This window comes from Equus przewalskii, chromosome 9 (assembly GCF_037783145.1).
Source record: "Equus przewalskii isolate Varuska chromosome 9, EquPr2, whole genome shotgun sequence".
Taxonomy (NCBI): Eukaryota; Metazoa; Chordata; class Mammalia; order Perissodactyla; family Equidae; genus Equus; species Equus przewalskii.
The window spans coordinates 57,337,694-57,357,582 of NC_091839.1; the positions used below are offsets into that span (position 1 = coordinate 57,337,694).

The window sequence follows — 19,889 nt, forward strand, 5'->3', positions numbered from 1 at the left end:
AAAACCCAACACTTTATTCTTCCTGCTTAAATCATAAAGACACAGAAGCTGGAAATCCCACTATTTGAAGACATTATAATCAGCTGAGTCTACAGAATGGAAGGCAGCATTTCTCCTTGGTGTAGACCCTTTCTCTTTATTGCTTTAAAAACATCACAATGGGGGCCGGCCCCATGGCTGAGTGGTTGAGTTCATGCACCCTGCTTTGGGGGCCCAGGGTTTTGCTGGTTTGGATCCTGGATGTGGACCCAGCACTGCTCATCAGGCCATGCTGAGGTGGCATCCCACATAGCAGAACCAGAAGGACCTACAACTAGAATATACAACTATGTACTGGGGGACTTCGGGGAGAAGGAAAAAAACACATTGGCAACAGATGTTAGTGCAGGGCCAATCTTTAAAACAAAAAAAAAGACTTCGATGGTCTTTTTAGCCATGAAATGTAAGGAAAATCTACCTGTTGACCTCTGAACTAAGGACGTAAACCAATAGCCGATGCTTCAAACTGAGATGTAAGTGTTCTGTTTGATAATGAAGAAGGCTGTTTTCATGGCAGCCAGAGCACAGCTCTTCAGAGAAAATAGGATGTTAAGAGGTTTTGGCTTCCTTTGACTGGGGCGAGAAGGGGGCAGTAAGGCCATAAAAAATCTCACAGGAGTGAGCAGGCCCCAGCTGCAGGCCTGGGCCGAGAGAGAGATGGCCAGGTGGACCCTGGGAAGAGGCATGACCTATGACCTCTGGAGCACTGACATCTGACTGGCACTCTTCTGCCTGTAGTTCACTCTGTTATTCTCAAGCCTCAGAGAAGGGGTTAAACGTCACAGCCTGTGCTTGTCGTGCTTGGGTCTTTAAGGGAGAGGTTTGTGCTCCTACTTGGACCAGAGAGTTTCGACGTATGCAGGGGCACAGGGATGACTGACAGAGCAGCTTGGGACAGCAGCAGTCAGAAGTGACAAATGTCAACCAGCATAGACCTGTGATACAGTCAGCAAGGCCAGGAGACTCAGAATCTCCTGGGGAAGAGCCTGCCAAAAGCTCAAGCACTCACTATTTTATTATGATAATATCGTTAGCACGAATATATCATAATAACATCATTTTCGACATAAAATTATATTGTCATTTATTATTTTATAATATTGATATTACTGTGCATTTTATTGTTCTGTATTATTAATATATCATATAATTATCATAATTACTATTATTATCCTCTCCGTGTCCAGCTGTGCGCACTCTTCTTCCCCAAAATGTCTTCCCCTTCAAATCTAAGGCTATTAAACTGCTATAATCGAGCTTGTGAGAAATGCATCTACAATCAAGGTAAATAAACTCTGAAGGAGGGCTTGGAAGCATTTCTTAGTCATAAAATACAAGACTTTTAAGACTAGACCAAGTAATATCTTATTTCCCTTGCTCAGGATTTTTTAACAACTTCTGGCTCCCCCACTGCGTCCCAGATAGTTAAAAACTGCCAAATTAGTGACCATTTGGTAAATGGAATGAAACCGTACACTTTCCTTGCTGGCTTCTCCACAATTAAAACCCTTTCATTAATGATAAAATGGGGCTTCAGGGTCTAAGAAATTGTCAAAATAAAACTGGAGAGACTTAACAGGTTGCCAACTTTATTTTGCCAAGTAAAGACATTTTTTTAAATTACCAAATCCTGACAACAGACGATATTTAATAAAATAAAATTTGACACCAAAATAGTAGGAAGCAGATATTTCAGAATAAAGGATGATCCTTTAAGTGAAATCATTTCAGCTTTGCGAAGACTTTCAAACAGTTCTTATTTTTCCTGTGTCATCATGAGTGGGTCAGAACGTCATGCAGACTGGCACCTGGTTTGGAGCCATTCTTCTCAGAAGCTAAGCCCCTGACTTGGGGAGCCACCTGGAAGCTGCTGGCCTGAAACAATTCCCACACATTTCCCCAAATATTTGGGAAGTAGACTCAGGAAGGGCTGTGGCCTGTTGTCCCCAGAAAAGAAACCCTTTTGGGCACGAGTATGAGACCTGCCTGCTTTGTGCAGGGCCTGTGTCCTCAGCTGACCACCCCAAGGCTGTCTTCCTGCCCTGAGGTGTCTCCAAGTATTAGGAGCACTGAGAACCACCCTTCTGAGGAGACAGGAAAATTGCAAAGTCGAGTTCATTCCATGGAGTGAATTTCCATTTTTCCTGGCCCCAGAAATGCTGTGTCTGTTGGTAATTTTCATTCTTGGGTCACAGCTCCCAGGGGAGTAGGAGAAAGCCAAATAGGAGAGCGAAGTTTGCAGTGTGTTTCTTCAGACCCTGGATGTGCTCCCTAGCTCTATAAACAGAAGGGCTGCCCTGCTCCAGCCTTCCAGATGCAATTCCCAGACCCTGGCAACTACACAGGTAGCTGAGCAGGAGGACCTGCCCTGTGCCAGCTTCGGAGACACAATTCTGAAGCTGGTGTGCCCATGAGAAAAAGGAGGCTCTCTTTGTCAGAAAAATAACTAGTGACAGAAGACTTTACCTCAGGAGATGGCTGAGTAAAAGCTTCTTTTACCAAACCAATGACCCCCAAATAACTTTGAGTCACTTTCCCCCCCACCTACCATTTTTACTTTCCAGCAGTTGTAAGAATTGTGGAAAACCAAAGGGATAAAGGTTGAATTCATTACCAATTCTTCCGGAAGCTTTGTCTTTCTGCTGACCTGAAATAATTTCCACACATTTTCCTAAATATATGGGAGTTAATTGCCAATTTGCATTTTGGTTTGAGTATTCAGATCTAAAGGTGGAAACATAAGCTCTTTATTTCCAGAAAAACAAATGAAGGAAAATTTCTGTCGCTCATTTTCTAATGACCGAAAGGCTTTTGCGGAATAAGGTCAAGATTCTTTCTTCCCTAGTAGCCTCTTCAAAACCATCTGAGAGGATAAGCTCTCTCCTGGGTTCGGGTTGCTGTATATGATTGCAGTTACATCAGAGAACTTACTCTCCACCCCCCAGCCTCTCCAAATCATTAATTCTTAAACGGGTCATGGGATTTAAATTTTGCCTAATATGCCTCCTTGTAGCCAAACTTGACGTCAGCATCTTTTATAAGCAGGAAACTATGAATTAACACCCTGAATTTTCATGACGAGTCCCCTTGTTGGGGCTGTGTTTGGGAAAACTTTGACAGTAGTCTCCTCACATTATTAATTTAAATGTCTCAGGAACATCATCTGCTTCTACTGAAATAAATGACAAATCAGTTCTGGAAAGTGGCTTCGAGAGCTGCTCTAGTAGGCACAGTTAGGGGAAAGCTCAGTATCTGAAACACTAATTCAGATGCGAGGCTTAATAATGTGTGTTTAGCTATGACCTTAAAATCTGCTTGCCTTACAACTTTCCCCATCTGGTGTAATTTGCTTTCTCCACTTGTAAAAATGCACACGATAGCAACAGCATGCATTGTGTGCCATGTTAGAATAATGAGGCCTCGGCCATCACATGCTCCATTGAGAGAAACTTATTCATCCTGTCTTTACCCAGCTCCCAACTTTTCATCACATTTTGCAGTGGGGTTCTGCCCAAACACCCGTGCCCCAGCCCAATACCACTTTGGAGAAAGGAGATGATGGAGCCGTACCTTGTACCCGGGTTTCCGCCCTCTTTTCTTTGGGATCTTCACTGCTGGTAAAGAACCAGCTGAAGCAGAATAAAGATTATGAACTGCCATCTTCATAGGTGTTGAGTGAAGTGGGGGTCGGCCTCGCTTCCTCCCCGGGATCCTCTGAGACTGCATGTCTGCTGGTGCCAGTCTTACAGAAGGAAGTGACAAATCGCTCACAGGCAGAAGAGGTGCTAAGAATTAGTCCAGACACAAAGCAAAACAAAAACAGAAGTGTTTGTTTGGTTTGCAAGGCAAACATGGATCTGGTTTGGTGACTTTGGCCATACCGACCCCTTGTTGGAGGAGAAGACCAAATGCGAGAGAACCAGGCACCACTACGAGCTTTTACGGTGCTGTTGGGCTCCTGGTACAGTTTCAAGGACAGCTAATTTCCATGGGGCTATGGTGAAAGTGGGGAAGATACTGGCGGGGTGAAGAAGACACTAGATTCCCGGTTGCAAACACAACTGATAGTGTCACCAGCAACAAGACAACTTTATCTATCTGTGTCCCAGTTAATTCAACTTTGAACTAATATAATAATAGTATTTAACACAACCATTCTCTCATATTTACTCCTATCCCTTTGGTTGGGTTATAAATTATGACCTTTTTTCCATTGAAAGAAATTTAACAGTACAAATCAACTGTATTAAGGTGGATTATGTCCCTCCATCAAAATGGGGACAGAGATTTGCATACAGAGATGTTCATTTATCTTGATTCAGAATTGCAAAAATAAAATGGATACAATCCAAATACCAAGCAATAGAGGAATAGTTAATATATCTACAGAATAAAACAATCAACTAATTAAAAGCCTTTAACAATACTCTTTTAATAACATGAGGATGAGTGAAAAAGCATCACATAAATTGCACGTAAAAGTTATCTCAACTATGCAAAAACTTTATCCGGTGAAAAAGTGGAAGGAAACGTGCTAAAATGCCACCAATGGCATAGATGGTGAGACTCTGGGTAAGTGTTTACCATGAACAAATTCTTTCCCCCAAGCAGATACTATACTATCCCCCACATACTATAATATTATTAGCATTAAAAATTCTAATAATAAGGTTCTCAGGTAGAGTTGCCTAAATCTTGCAGCAAGAGGTGGGTGATCAGCCCCAACCCAGAGAACGTAGCAGTAGCATGAGTTCAGGGGTTGGATTTCCTGGAATGTTCATGAATGTGACAAATGGGACAGAACTTTAGACTTTAGTTCAGGGGTGATGTTAGGTGATACAACTCTGAGGATTAGTGGTACCTAACAGTGGAAATGAGAGGTTCTTGCTCAAAAGGCTGCAGAAAGAGTTGGGAAAGACGAAGAGGCAGTCCCTGCACCCTGGTCTGGGATGCACAGCAGGGACCAGATTGGTTTGCTCAGTAAAGAAAATATCAAATAGTGGAAATTCTTAAAATAATGACAGGGGAAATTTTGGGCATCCTCTATAGATGTAAGTTCACTTCATTAATTCTCCGAATATTAACAGTACTCTATCAATAGTCTTGATTGTTCTTGGAAATAGCATACCTAGTAAATAGAGTTTTAAAGCATAAATTTATTTATTGACTGCATTGTTAAATATTTCAGGTAGATTGACAAGCTGTTAGGTATCAATTTTCCCTGTTTTTGCCACTTTAAGAAAAATATTATATCTCACTGATTCTAAGATGTGTATTTTTTCACACATTAACGTCTCTGAAATCAGGATGTACTCTACAGCATTGTAAGGATGTCAGAATTCCATAGGGAGCATTTTTCTTTTCTTAGTGATACATGAGATAATGATGTGTGATATAATCAAAGGCATCTTAGAGTCAAGGAATTATGGTCAACAAAGATAAACCCATCAACATGTAAAGGAAGACTCACTCTATTTCTAGACTTAGTGTCTGTACTCCACAGTGCCATCAAATACCCAAAATAGTCATTTTCCAAACAGACGCTTCCAAAAACATTGGAAAACCACCAAAATTTATTCAACAACATTTCTGCTATGTGAAACTTGGTCTGAGTCCCATTTTGAACTATCATGGTCAAGTTTCTGCTTCTTCATTATTAGTTTATCTTTACAGACTTTGGAAACAGGAATTTTTCCTAATATAGGACATGTTTCTCTACCTTTCTACTTAGCCTCTAGTGAGGAAGGGGGTCAGCAATATATCCACTAACATCAAGATCAAAAGTCAACAAGAGCAGGGGTTGGGGGGGGGGCAGTTGGGGGGCTAGCCTGGTTGCACAGCGGTTAAGTTCATGCACTCCACTTCAGTGGTCTGGGGTTGGCCAGTTCGGATCCCGGGCACCGACCTATGCACTGTTCATCAAGGCATGCTGTGGCAGGCATCCCACATATAAAACAGAGGAAGATGGGCATAGATGTTAGCTCGGAGCCAATCTTCCTCAACAAAAACAGGAGGATTGGCAGCAGATGTCAGCTCAGGGCTAACCTTGTAAAAGAAAAAAAAAGTCAAGAAGAAGGGGCCGCTCGGTGGTTTAGTGGTTAAGTTCACACGCTCTGCTTCTGCAGCCTGGGTTCGCAGCCCAGATCCCGGGTGTGGTGCTACACACCACTCATCAAGCTATGCTGTGGTGGTATCCCACATACAAAAGATAGAGGAAGATTGAGACAGATGTTATCTCAGCAACAATCTTCCTCACAATCTTCCTCAAGCAAAAAGAGGAAGATTGGCAACAGGAGTTAGCTCAGGGCCAATCTTCCTCAACAACAACAACAACAAAAGTCAACAAGAGAAAACTCATGATCAGAGAAGACATTGCATCTCTTGGAATGGAAATGGGAGTCCTCTTGGAGGGTCAATTGGCTGCATTCCTTCACTGGTGAGTTGGGATACTCTGCTAACTGAGATACTCCCTCATGAAACTCTTCTTGTTGACTAGGTTTTGACCAATAAAGGGAGAGTAACAAATTAATTAGCACATTATCTGAAGGATTTGTATCCCTCAAAATTACGCTTAACTATCCCCAAATTTCTCAATATGTCAGAAAAAAATTCCTAGGAAAAGAAGTCATCTTTTAAACTGGATTCTTCTGTTCTAATTCCCTCTCCCTACTGGTAGGAAACGCCAAGACTTGTGCTACTTTCCACTGCCTTCTGTAGAAGCACGTCCATCTTAGGAGTGTGAAGGACCTTCCCACATAACTAAATCTGATCAATGAATCTCACGCTAATGGAGCAACAATGAAGTGTTTTTGTACCAGAGCAGTCGGAGAGGTACTTGGAGATAGGAAGTTTCCTCGATTCATCACACCTGAATGATTACATATTTAACCCATTAATCAGGTAGGTGCTGTTCCCCAATTCCTTTGCCACAAATAATTACAATTTGAACACACAAGTAAATACAATTTTAAGTAATGAGACAGAGCACTTTTCAAAATTGAAGAGATTATTTTAACCACAAGGGAGTCTCAAAATCTCTTTTGGGATAATTTTAAAGAGTTGAGGAAAAGTACGTACAAAATGGTTCTTTCAATAACAGATCCAGACACTTTGGAAAAGATAGTCACAAAAGACCAGAATCCCCAAAATCTCCCTTTCCAAAACTAAGACATGAAAAAAAGAAAGTGAAAATAGCAAAGATCAATACTGAAAACAAGGAAGGGTCTCCATCTCGGAATGCAGTGGAAACAAGAGAGACAGAATGTTTTTAGGGAGAACATAACTATAGAAGATAGACAGGGACAATTTATCAAATAATTAAAGAAAAAGTCAAAGTTGATAGACAAGGAAAATACTCAAAGATATACTAAGAGGCCATCAACAAGAATGAAGAGGCTCTCTGTGTCTTAAAAAAATTTCATTAAGAATGAACAACAACAAATCCTAATGAAAATAATACACACAAAGGCAAAGGGAAAAAAATTTATAAGCATTTGGGCAGAACAAATAGATCATTTACAGTAGGAAAAATAAGCAAGCTAGTTCTCTTCAGCACCATTAGCCAGAAGATAACGGAATTACCGTGGTGGCCTTTTTTTCAGGTATTTATAGTTGCCACACTTCCTCCCACCACAGGGCCTTTGCATAAACCCCCTCTGTTTATTCCTCTCATTCTTCATCAGTTAGCTCAAGAAGCTTGCCCTGAGCTCTCGTTAGGATTTCCCAAGCTTAGAGTTCCTCAGCTGTGACTACTGCATGTGCAGCCTCCACTATAAAACCTGGACAAAGGAAGCAGATGGGAACACGAAGTCTACACCACCTGCTGTGCCTCTGCCCTAGGATCATCCCTTTTCTGCCAGCATCCATGACAGGGTGACAGGCTAACTTGTTTGCTTGCAGAGGATAAAATCTCAGACCCTTCTCTGTTCTTCATACAGATTTAGTAAGAAATGGAATGACTTGTATGAAGAAAATAGCAGTTTTCAAAATTCTACTTATGCCCTAAAATAAAACTCAAATAAATAAAAAGACTATTCTGTTATTGGATACATGGATGTTTTTAAAATATAATTTTCATCTAAATTATTTTATAAATTAAATGCAATCACATTAAAAATCCAAACTGACTTTAAGAAAAGAAAGGACAAGACAAAGGCCAGCAGAGGAGATGTGTCCACCTGGTTCATAAAATGTATCATAAACCTATAATAGTGGCAGCAGTATGGTACAGGAATAAGAAATCACATCAACGGAAAAGTTAGTCCAGAAATTAACATATAATAAGCTTTCATTTGTTTGAAATTTAAGATTATTTAGTATTAATGAGGAAAGCTCAACAAATGATTTGTGGACAACTGGCACTTAGAAATGAAAAAAATTTTAGGTATATTTCAGTAAAATAAATTCTAGAGTAGTCTAGAAAATTCTAAAATATAAAAAATAAAAGAAATATTAAGAATTACTGAAGACAAAATAGGTCAACTTTTTTTGAGTGTGTGTGAGGAAGATTAGCCCTGAGCTGACACATGTGCCAATCTTTCTCCGTTTTGTGTGGGATGCCGCCACAGTGTGGCCTGACAAGCAGTGCCGGGTCTGAACCTGGGATCTGAACCTGTGAACCCTGGGCCACCGAAGTGGAGCACAGGAACTTAACCACTATGCCACAAGAATGGCCCCTGGGTCAACATTTTTATATTCTTGGGATGTATGATAGAAAACTCAGGAAGCACAAACGGAAAAACTGATAGACATGACTACCTAAAGCTCAAGTTTTCGTATAGCAAAAGTAAAATCACGAAAAAAGTTGAAAATAAATGAAAATCTATGGGAACTATTTACTACATATTGGACCAACAAAAGGTTAATACAAAGAATTCCTTCAAATTATTGAAATAAAAATGAAGACTAGAAAAATGGGCAAAGGATATAGACAGTTCACAAAAAAAATTAAAAAGAGAGGAAGGAAGGAAAGAAAGAAGGGAGAAAGAGAAATAGTCAAATATCACAAGAAAAGATTCTAAACTTCTCTGGTAACCCCCCCAAAAATAGATTGAGATATCATTTTTTGCTTATTAGATCGATAAATGTGCATAACCCTGACATTGCATGTTGCTGAGGGCTAGAGGAATGGGCACTCCCATTTGCTCTTGCTAGGGGTGCAAATTGGCTAACCTTTCTGGAAGAAAATTTGAAAATCACTTAAAAACTTTACACATGCACACTTCGTAAACCACTATGTCACTGCTAAGGATAAATCCTAGGAAGATAATCTGGGAAGAACAGAAAGATATATGGCCAGGGGTATTATTTGCACGTTGTTTATAATAGTGAAATACTGAAAGTAATCAAAATGTCCCTCCAAACAGCCTTAGTTTACTAAATTATTTCACATTCATAAAGTGGAATACTTTGTAATTTTAAGTATGTGTGTGTATACACATACATATATACATGCGTACACAAAGATTGCAAAATAGTATATATAGTATGATTCTGTTCATATATTTTTTACATATATACATAAAGATAAATCTGAGTGTATTTAGGCATAGAAAGAAGTCTGGGGAAAATAATTATCAGATTATTTGAAGGTGGTTTCCTCTGGGCAGAAAGATATTGAGAGATGTTTTTGCTTTCTTCTTTGTACCATTTCACATTGTTTGAATTTTTAAACTATAGGTACAAAGAGAGTACAAAGAGAAAAACAAATGATGAGTGAATAACTCTCATTCTCTGGAAGTTTCTATTGGAAATTTGTGCTTCTTTAGACGGCCTTTTGTTTTCTTGTTATCTAATGGTTTTGGCTCCTGAACTACAGAACCTCACTGGCCACTGCTTTAACATCCCAAACAAACTGTAACAGAAAAGCAAAAAGGATTTTAACACACACACACACACACACACAAAGGTTGTTTCTGAGTTAGGAAGAATGTCCATAAACACAGTGGATAGGGGTGCTTCGCTGAACCCTGGAGAGAACCAGCTCACCCCCCTCACCCTTGGTAGCACCTCCCTCCAAGCACTTACACCAGGGGACCAGGTGGCAGCTGAGTTACGGTCCTTACCCTCAAAATTTTCCCCCATCTCCAAAGACTTTCAAAGACCTCAAATGCTGTCTAAAGACATCCTAGCCATAGATATATAATTTGATACAACCAAATATATAAATCATTCGAGAACTGTCAAAATCCTGAGGTGTACATGATACCTCTGAATTTTCCTGCTATCAATTGCCAGCTTCGGGGAATGCAGACTGCCTCAGTTCAGGGCAGACTGGAAACCATCTTGGAGCCAAGAGCTTTAGTAGACATTAAAAGATTCTCTCCCTAGAACAGCCTAACCGTAAAGTCTCTAAATCTCCAAGTTACAACCTTTAAGTGGTTGTCAAATCCTGGCTTGACATATTAAGTCAAGTGATTTGCTGCTGGTTTCCTCAGTCTCCCTCTTCTTATCAAAACAAGGCTTGGCTAGAAATATTACAACTGAAACCAAGAGAATCTAAGATCTGGTCTATGAATTTGGGGGTGACATTTTACCTGTTAGCCTCACAAACCTAATGCACATAAACCAAGGTCCTGGCTAATGGTGCTTCATCAAGATAAAGAGCAAAGGGATTGCCAAATCCAAAAGCATACACCAATTCCATGGGGCCACCAAATCACCTAACGCAATCCTGAGGCATGTATTCATGTATCCACTCCTTCCTTCATTCATTCATTTATCAGTTTCTCCAAGAAATATCTGTGGAATATGCAGTGAGTGTCAAATACTGCGTTTAGCCTCTTGGATTACAGATGAGAATAAGATATTTTCTGACTATGAAGAAGCAGACAAGTAAAGAGGCAATAATATGTGATAGTATAACAAGTTTCATATGAAATGCTATGAAAACATGAAGAAGGAAAGAAATCAGCTGTTTCAACAGGGTTGGGAGGTGTGGAGACAGGAAAAGCAAAAGAAGATGACATCAGAGGTAGGATTTTCCCAGGCAGGGCAGAGCTAAACGCACAGAGCTGGCTCCAGAGCAGTTACATGCAGGGGCATTTGGTGATGCGCGGCAAAGGGGTGGGTCAGGGACTGGAAACACGATCAATGGCTTTTCGCTGTTTCTAAAAACATTGAGACCAGGTAGTTACAAGGATCTCTAGATTCCTAATGGACTCTAAATTATTTCCTTCTATTAACTGCATGGAGTGGGTTGTTGACTTTGGTGTTATGCTCTTTCTCACTGTCATTTCAAAAGTACAACTGGAATCCTATTTTCTCTCATTTTGGGGCACCATGTTGAATTCACTGTAAGCCAGTGGCTCTAGTGTCTTTCTTTTGCCAGCTGCCTCATACGCACCCAAATACCTACAGCTCCACAGGCTGCTTAGGTCTGTATGTGGGGTGGTTTCCAGTGATAAGGACGCATCTCAGCATTTATCTAAAATTGAGCCATTCTCCAATGTGGCCCAACCCCTCTTGCTCCAGAGACCTTTCCTTCTCCACACACTGATCTCCCACTTCTCTTAACTCCTTCACCACCCATTGCCTCCACCACCAGTCTCGGCACTGATTAAATGATGGTTTACGTAGTTTTCTCATTGTTTCATGCACACAAATGATTTCTGTACATTCCTGGAGACCAGGGGCGGTATTTCATTTGTCACTCTGCTCTTCACAGCACCTGGTGCAATATTGCATGCTGAAAGTGCACCTGGCACCTGTGGCAACACCATTCACCATTGAGTCCACCATCTCACCTAGACCAATGGCCCACAGCCAGCATCAGAGGTCTGCCTTCATATTTTTTAATTTTGGATAGAAATATATCAATATAATAGAAGACTTTGATGGTCAATGAAACTTTTAGACCGTAAGAAGAAGCGGGACAGCAATATAATTGGTTAAATAGAGAAAGTGCATTCCCTTAATATGCATTTTTCCCCAATTCTGATGCTAAAATTGGGCCAATAGAAGCCAAAGGCAGCACTCATGTGTCCTCACTCCTGGCACTCGCATTTGCTCTCTGACACTGTTCTCCACTCTCAATAAAACCAGGACTCCTTAGAGATAGCTGATTCCCAAACTTGGGGGCAGAGAAATGTCAGGAATGTCTTATTATAACCAGAACAAGGATGATTTTAAGAATATCCAGAGTGGTACTAAAAGGACAAAGAAGCAAGTTGCAACAGTTTATGAATCAATAATAATAATAACAACAATAACAATGATAATATAGTGAACCGAAATAGTTATGAAAAGCTATGAGCTCCTTATGATACTCAGGAGACCAAACTAAGGTGCACCAAATTCTAGTTGTAATCATTTTAATACAACAGAAGGTGGGTAGAATAAAATGTAATTTATTTTTGTTGATTTTGGTAAGTCTGGGAGAGCTTATCTATTGGTATTTTGTTCCGTTAATTCTGTACTGATAGGCCCTGTCTCTAAATAGACGAGAGTGAGCTCAAAGAAATTATAAATAAGCCAGTTTGTCCTGGAAATATAGGAATTGACTAAGGAACAAAAAGGACTGGTTAGCTCCAGTTGTCCCACAAAATGACCAGGTAGAAAGCAGGTTCGAGAGAATGTTCAAAGGTGATGAGCCTGCCAAATGTCCTCAGGGGAGTTGTAATGTGCAGACTTCTTCCCTCAACCCCCGGACATGGAACTTCTAGACGTGCCTAGTAAGTACACAGAGACCTCGAGACATAGGCTCCTCCGTCTCCACAGGTAGAACTCTGAACTCTGTTGTTGTGTAGGCTGTGGGGGGCTTCCTGCCCCCTTATAACGGGCCATCTGCAGTGAGGACAGACTCTAAAAGCCCGTCAAATCCATTCCACCCTTGGGTGAACTTATAAAAGCCCTTCCCCCTCAACATGGGAGCCTTCCCTTCACCCAGTAAGGGTGCAGAAGCCAGGATGATAAGGAGCCAAGATTTATGTATTTAAGGGGAAGGAGGAGAGGTATATAAAGCAACAGCGGGGAATACGCACAATGAAGTGGGGGAAACACCATTCCAGCCTGCAGGATTGGGACAAACTTTAGAACATTTGAAAGCATGAGAGACAGGCACACCACAGAGGTGTGAATAATTCACTAGCTGGGCAGCTTCTCAGCTGTACCCTAAATCTGTCTATTTTCTGGGACCCACCAGTCCCCTCGGCTGGCACAGGAAGAAGAGAGAAGCTACCTATAGCTCCAGCACTGTCATCTGGGCCCCTGGCCCAGAGCTGTTCCTCAGAAGGTGAAGCGCAGAGAGTAGAGGAAAGCAGGTGCCAGGCCCAGGAGGGACTGGCTGCCACCTCCTTCTTTCAGGTGTCCATCCGTTTTTTTAAAAGTCAAGTCACCCACACTGACAGACCTTACCCTTCAGGTGACGTCCTTACAGAAGGCAGCCCTCTGGAGGTTCTGTGGGCTGGCCCTGGGCCTGTCTCCCTCAGCTCCATCCCTCACCCTGCCCCTGGGATTCTCGGTATGAACGGGGGCTGACCCCCAAAGCTGTTTTCCAAGGTTGCTGTGACAGCTGGCTGCTGGCTGGGTTTGCCCAATGGGAGGTGCTGGTCTGACTTTGGAGGATGGGAGTTGGTGTGGGTGAAGCCAGGGACCTATCACACTCTCTTTTGGCTTTGCTGGGTCTCTGCGAGAAACTGCTTCTCCTCTGTGGCTCCAGCCCCCACTGGACAGGTCCACATGGGTGACCTGGCCCTGGCTTCTGTTACACCACCTCCTCCTGCTGTCCCTCTAACCTAGGAGTGATTGCGACTGCAGAGACTGTGGCTAATTGTCCAGTCCTCTGTTTGGTCTCTCTCATCACTGTGTGACCATTTCCCTGAATTAAATACCCAGTGCCTTAAACACTACAGAGCTTTCCTAGTTAGACCCTGACAGACAGACATGGAAAGGGACAGCATCTGTCTGCTCTTTAGGCAAGTCACCTAATGACCAGGTAGAATGGGAGCCTTGTAGGAAATCCTCTTTTAGGAATTTCCAGTCATTCCTGCTATCTCAAAGGACGGAGTCTGTCTGTCTGTGGCCACACCTCAAGATGTACCTACGTGCAAACTCATGGGTTGTGAGAAGGAACCTGGCGGCGGGAGGAGCTAGGATGCCTTCTGCCATGATGCAGTCAGCAGAATCACGGCTGAGAAAAACGAGACTGAATGATCTTCAAGGTGAATGTTGACGTTTACATAGTAGCAAATATAGTGTGCCATTATATGGTGGGTGAGGAAGATACACATACAAATATACACACGTATGCATGCATATATGCTTGTATAGGCACAAAACATCTCTGGAAGTGTTTAAAAATGGTAGCAATCATCTGTCAGAGGTGGAGGGCCTGGGTTTCTAGGGCCTGGAGAGGGAAAGGGGTTGTTCTCTGTACACTGTTTTCTACCTTTTGAATTTTGCGTGTATTAAAAAAATAAAAACAAACAAATAAATAAACTCGATTTACAATCTCTTGCTCTAGAGAAGAATGAGTGAGTGCCTCTGCCATTTGCAGCAACTGATCAGCCAAGGCCAGCTGCACTAGCGTGTGGGAGGTGGGATGTGCTGGGTGCTCTGGACCCTGAAAGGACTGCAATTCACAAGCCAATACCTGGGTGCAACACTCATCATGTCCCGTGGTCGTGTGCACTTGCACTGACTGGGACTCCTAGGAACCTCAATGACTTGACTGACCGGACAGGCAACCGTTTCAGTGGGCATTCATAGCAATGAGGCACAGTATTAGGTACTAGTGGAAATGACCCTGGACTGAGGGGGCTGGGCTCCAGTTCTGGCTCTACTCCTAATCATGTGAGAGATGGAGACAATTTACTTAACCTCTCTGGGACTCTTCCTCCTCATCTGTGCAGATTTAGACGTCTAAACTCCCTATGGAGCACAGCTCTTGGATTTGTAGGTAAGGACACAACAAGCCTTTGTTTGATTCAGACAGTTTCTTACTTAGATAGACAGCAAAAGCAAGAAGAGACGGAGTCTGCCATGTCCTTTGTCCTAAAAGACAACACAGAAACAAAAGGGGCCACGTGACTACAATAGAGAGGTGCGGTACCCTGTGGCTGAGGAGCCGTCATGCTGCAGCTGCACCCCAAGGGAGGGCAAGGAGAAAGCTCTGCATCTCTTCAGCCCCCAGGAGGCAATGAGAAATGGTCCTACAACAGCCTTCAGGGCAGATAGAAAGGTGAGTGGCAGATGGCCTTGTAACAGCTCCTCACAAGCCTCCTGTGCTCCCATGACCCGGGAGGATCACAGGGATTCTGCCAAGACTGAGATCAACTGCGGGCAAGCCTCGCCTGTGTGCCTCCGTGGAGATGTGCAAGGTGGCCGGGGTGCAGGGGTGGAGCTGGTCCCCTACACAGGACAACAAAGGGAAAGTCAGAGCCTGGGGCACACGCTGGCCTGCCAGCTCCTCTCCACCTCACCCTCACCAGGTCCTTGCAACCTGGCACTTCCTGAGGGAGCCTGTGCACCCTCCCCCTTTGCTACTGACCCTAGAGGACATCCATACTGAGTGGTCTCCTGTGTGCAGCCCTGGAGTTTCCCCCCATTACCTACTCCTGGCTCATTCCAGGAGGCTTTCACTGACGTGAACATAATGATGAAACTGATCTGCTCCCAATCTGAAGGTAAGGTAGAAGGAGAATTCAAGGTAAGCGAGTGAGTCACAACAGGTCTCCTCAGAAGCCTGGCATTTGGTGCCCCATCACAATTTTCTCTAAGGCTGCAGTCAGAGAATGGTGTTACTTGATCTTTGCTCAGCTTTTTGAGAGAGAAATCTATTCTCTCTCCAAAAGGCATCAGCTTCTGCCTGAAACGTGGGGCCTTTCTCCTTGGCTAGATGAAAAGGAATCTCCTGCAAAGGCTTGTGTTCCTCAAGGAGGTGCCCTTCCAGAGGCTTCTCCCTCACAGCTCTGCCTGGAAGGAATGTTTCTATTCTACAGTCTCCCCCATGGCTGCGCCTGAAGGATTTCTATCACAGCACCTCCTACCCGACATTCCATTTACTTGTATCCTTGTCTATCTCTCCCAATGTACTTGAGCTCCTTGAATGAGATGCTATGTCTTGATCAATGTATCGTACCTAATTCAGCATCTGGCACATCTTAGGGATTTAACAAATGTTTATTGAATAAATAATGAATGATCAGCAACCCAGCCCCTCTTCCAGGACTCCCCCCACTCCCCAGCACTGAGGCAGCAGGATCCAGCCAAGGGCACTTGCCACCACCAGGGTCAGAACTCCACCCCACGATAGCCCCTTTCCAACAACAAGGCCACCCCAGCAAAACACAGTGCCCCACCTGCTGTCAAGATGGGCCCTCACCTACTTCATCTCTATTAATTTTCATGACTCTGTGAGATAAGCATTGCTGTCCTTGGATTTATAGACAAGGAGCCGAAGCCCAGAGAGGTTGCATGAGATCATCCATTAGTGAGCAAAACTCCGATTCCACCCCAGGGCTCTTTGCACAAATCCCTACAGCTGCCTCCCAGGTCAGCCCTGGATAGCATGGAGGGAGCTGCCAACGGAGCTGGTTAGGGGGACTGGCGGAAAACCTGACCCTTCAAGCCACATCATCACGTCTCTGTAGGATATAAGAGATGGCACTGACATTGAGTGGAAGCTTAGGTGGTATAAGGCAACCCAGTCAACTAACTGAGCACGTGATGACTGGATGGAGAGAAGAGCACACTTATTTAGTCATCTACGATGTACAGACTGATCCGAATAATTTTTTAAAGATTGTTAAAGAGTAGTTGCACGTGGCAGTGAGGCAGCACTTGCTGGGAGACGCTTCTCTGCTAGGAGGTGGAGCCAGCACTTTCTGTCACTCAGTCTCTGAACTCACATGGTGTTGTGTAAGGAAAGGCACTTTTTAGGGCAGCTACGAGTATTTCTTTTTTTGCAAACCACTATTTCCTGTTTTGTTCTCTATTTATACTTTACATTTAGTTTTGAGAAAGCATTGGTGGTTTGGTGTTTTGGTTGTTCCTAGCCAATCTTTATCTACAAAGCAAATTCTCTTTTCGATATGGTTTTTTGTAATATAAACCAACTGTAGACCCAGATTCTTTTAAAATACTTTGCTAAGAAACATTCTTAAAGCTTTAACAATAAAACAACATGATTCAAATACGACTCATCACAACTCCCTAAGTCAATGCCTCACGGAGCAGGAATCCATTCGCCAGTCTTGGGGATTTGTGAATTCCTCAAGGATTTCACACAGGGCTTCTTTAGGCAGCAACCTTTGCAACACAAATATTTTCACACAGATTTCCAGGCACATAGTTGTTCAGACTGAAGTCTAGACATGTGTAACTATGATATCTTCATTCTGATACCTTCTGCAAAACACTGATGTATCTAGGACACTGTTAGTGCTATATTATGTAATCAAATGTAGCAACTCAATGTTTGCCCTGGAAGAACTCACCGACTAAGAACTTTACACACCTTGGATCCGCATACTCAGGATAGAGCGCTCAGCCAAAAACAAATATGAAAACAACCCAGGAACTAACACCTTCGCCTCTTGTGCAAGTCAAGGATCGACGCATTTAGAGGTGAAGGGCAAGAGTAAGTGCACGGTTATCTTGAAGGTGATTTTGTTCCTCTGTGTTTAGTAGCTGAAAGCTTTGTTTCCCCAAGAGACAAGAACCATATTTCTGTGGTTGAGGGGACAGTGGGAGGAGAAAGTGGTCAGGGGCCAGTGAGCAAGGATCAGGAGAGCTGACTTTGAGTCACAATGGGACGTAAGTAGAGAAGCAGTGTGACTCTTGCATCCTGACCTGTCACGCGGAGACACCAGTACTTGCCAGGGTCCCATCACCAGGCTGCCACGAGGATCTGATGAGAAATGACCATGAGATCCCATTATAATCTGTAAAGCCCTGTGTGATATAAATTACTGCTGTTCCCAGGCAAGAAATTCTTTTCTTTTGTTCCCTCTGCAAAGAATAGAGAGTCAATAGGAATTCTATCTCCTGACCAACTTGTTTGCACGGCCCCCAAAGACAACATACAACAAAATCATTTATTTTTATTTATCTCACTAAAGAAATACATCCAAATGCATCCAGAGACTGCCATGCTCCTCATCTCTTCCTGCAGAGCATCACACTGGTCCTGTCTCCCGTCTAGATGATACCTACCTCATGGGGATGAAGCTGCTACTGACACCCTAGCATCAGGAGGCTTCAGAGTTCTCTAAAAAGCTCTGAGACTGGGAGGAAAGGTGGGTCTGGTGCCTGGCACTGGTGCCATCCATCGTCTGTACATACAGTCACTGCACTGTCACCCCTTATTCCACAAAGAAAAATCACAGGGTCTTCAAGTATTAGGAGTGAAGACTCTCCCCGGTCTGTGAACAGAATGAGTGGAGGGAAGGAGGGACTGGAGCAAGGAGTGCGGGAAAATTTTCCCCCAGGTTTTTTTCTCTAACTGAAAGGAAGGAAAATAACATGCAGTCCTAATTTGCTCCTGATCACCAAGGATCACAACGGCTTCTCTGTTGTCCTAGTAGGTGTGGTCACAGCATCATCCCACTGGGAGCACGGTGGGCAGGTCACTATTCTTTGACCAGTGTCCCCTGAATGCCACCCTTACACTGCCTGTCGGCCCCTGCAAGCTTCACAGTACTACAGACCAGGGCCAAAAAGCAAATGCTTAGCCCTCAAAAGGGAAGCGTTGGCCCAAAATGGACTTTTCTCCCCTTAGCCATCCCTTCAATCATTCAACAAATAGTTTCTGGGCACCTACTGCACACCACACCCTGTGCAGAGCCCACTGGGACGTGAAGATGGACCCAAGTCCAAGATATCCCTTCCTTAGACACTCTCAGGAGGAGAGAAGAGAAATAGAGCACCTACGGGGCATCGTGTCCCTTCAAGTCCCCATCCATTCCCACCACACCCCCCCAAACACACACAAACATACAAATACACATCCACGGGGTCCTACTGGCAGGTTGCACAGCTGAATTTCTATGCCTGTATTGTCAACACACAGCTTCTCAGTCTCAGTCTCCCAGGATGGCTCTGAGCCTGGTGACACTCACAAGACACCCAAAAAGGAGAAGCAGTCACAGCACACACTCAGTCCAGACAAGGAGGGGTGGCCAATAACCACGAAGACGGAGCCTCAGTAGACCAGGCCTGCCAGCCCACGGCAAAATGGCCAAGTTTATCTTCGGATCTTCCCCAAACAGCCCCTACTTTCCTCGGAGCACCCTACCCTTGGAAGGCAGGATTCCCAGTCCCTCCAGCCCTTGTCAGAGACTTCTCTCACCCTTGTGTCCCCTTGCTTAGGGTGCTGTCCCTGGTAGACAGTTACACACAGGGCCCAGCTTACAGGACCAACAAGGCAACAAATAGTGGATGAATAAATAAATGAACTAATGGAGCATGTATACATGCATATGTTACTTTGTCAACATGTCACTTCCAGCCTTTAAGGCAAGTACTATCACATACCCCCATTATACAGATGAAGAGTCTGTCAAATCTACACAGATGACAGCTCAGAAAGGCTCTGTGTCTTGTGAGAGGTGGCACTAACGCCCAGCCCAGCCTCCTTCCACCAGCACCTGGTTAACAAGATGTTGGCTACTGAGATCCAAGGGGTGTCATCTCCCAGGGCCTTTGTTTCTGGCTGGAGGTGGGGTGGGAGATGTTGCATTTTAAAAGCTGACTCCTCCAGACCAAAAAGTCTGACAGCCTTGCACGTACCCTGAGACAAGTTAAGGACATTACCACCCTATCTGGGCTGGGTGAAAGTTTACATGACTTCTTGAGGCCTTGTATACAGGGAATCCTCAGCAAATATGATTTGATTGACTCATAAAAAGAAA

At 43.5% G+C, this 19,889-nt stretch overlaps 1 protein-coding gene across 11 annotated transcripts in view; it reads right to left on the reverse strand.

Moving 5' to 3' along the window:
• Positions 1–19,889, reverse strand: part of SCML4 (Scm polycomb group protein like 4) — a 113,008-nt gene that overhangs the window by 59,557 nt on the left and 33,562 nt on the right. For 7 of the 11 annotated variants that reach the window (XR_544968.2, XM_070559188.1, XM_008520691.2 and 4 more), the window contains one exon: positions 3,610–3,824. The exons of the other annotated variants lie outside the window; for them this stretch is intronic. Coding sequence is in view for 6 of the 7 variants with exons in the window: in XM_070559186.1 (XP_070415287.1) it covers positions 3,610–3,824 (215 nt within the window). In the remaining variant the exon portion in view is untranslated. The remainder of the gene's footprint in view (positions 1–3,609; positions 3,825–19,889) is intronic. 11 annotated transcript variants of the gene reach the window in all.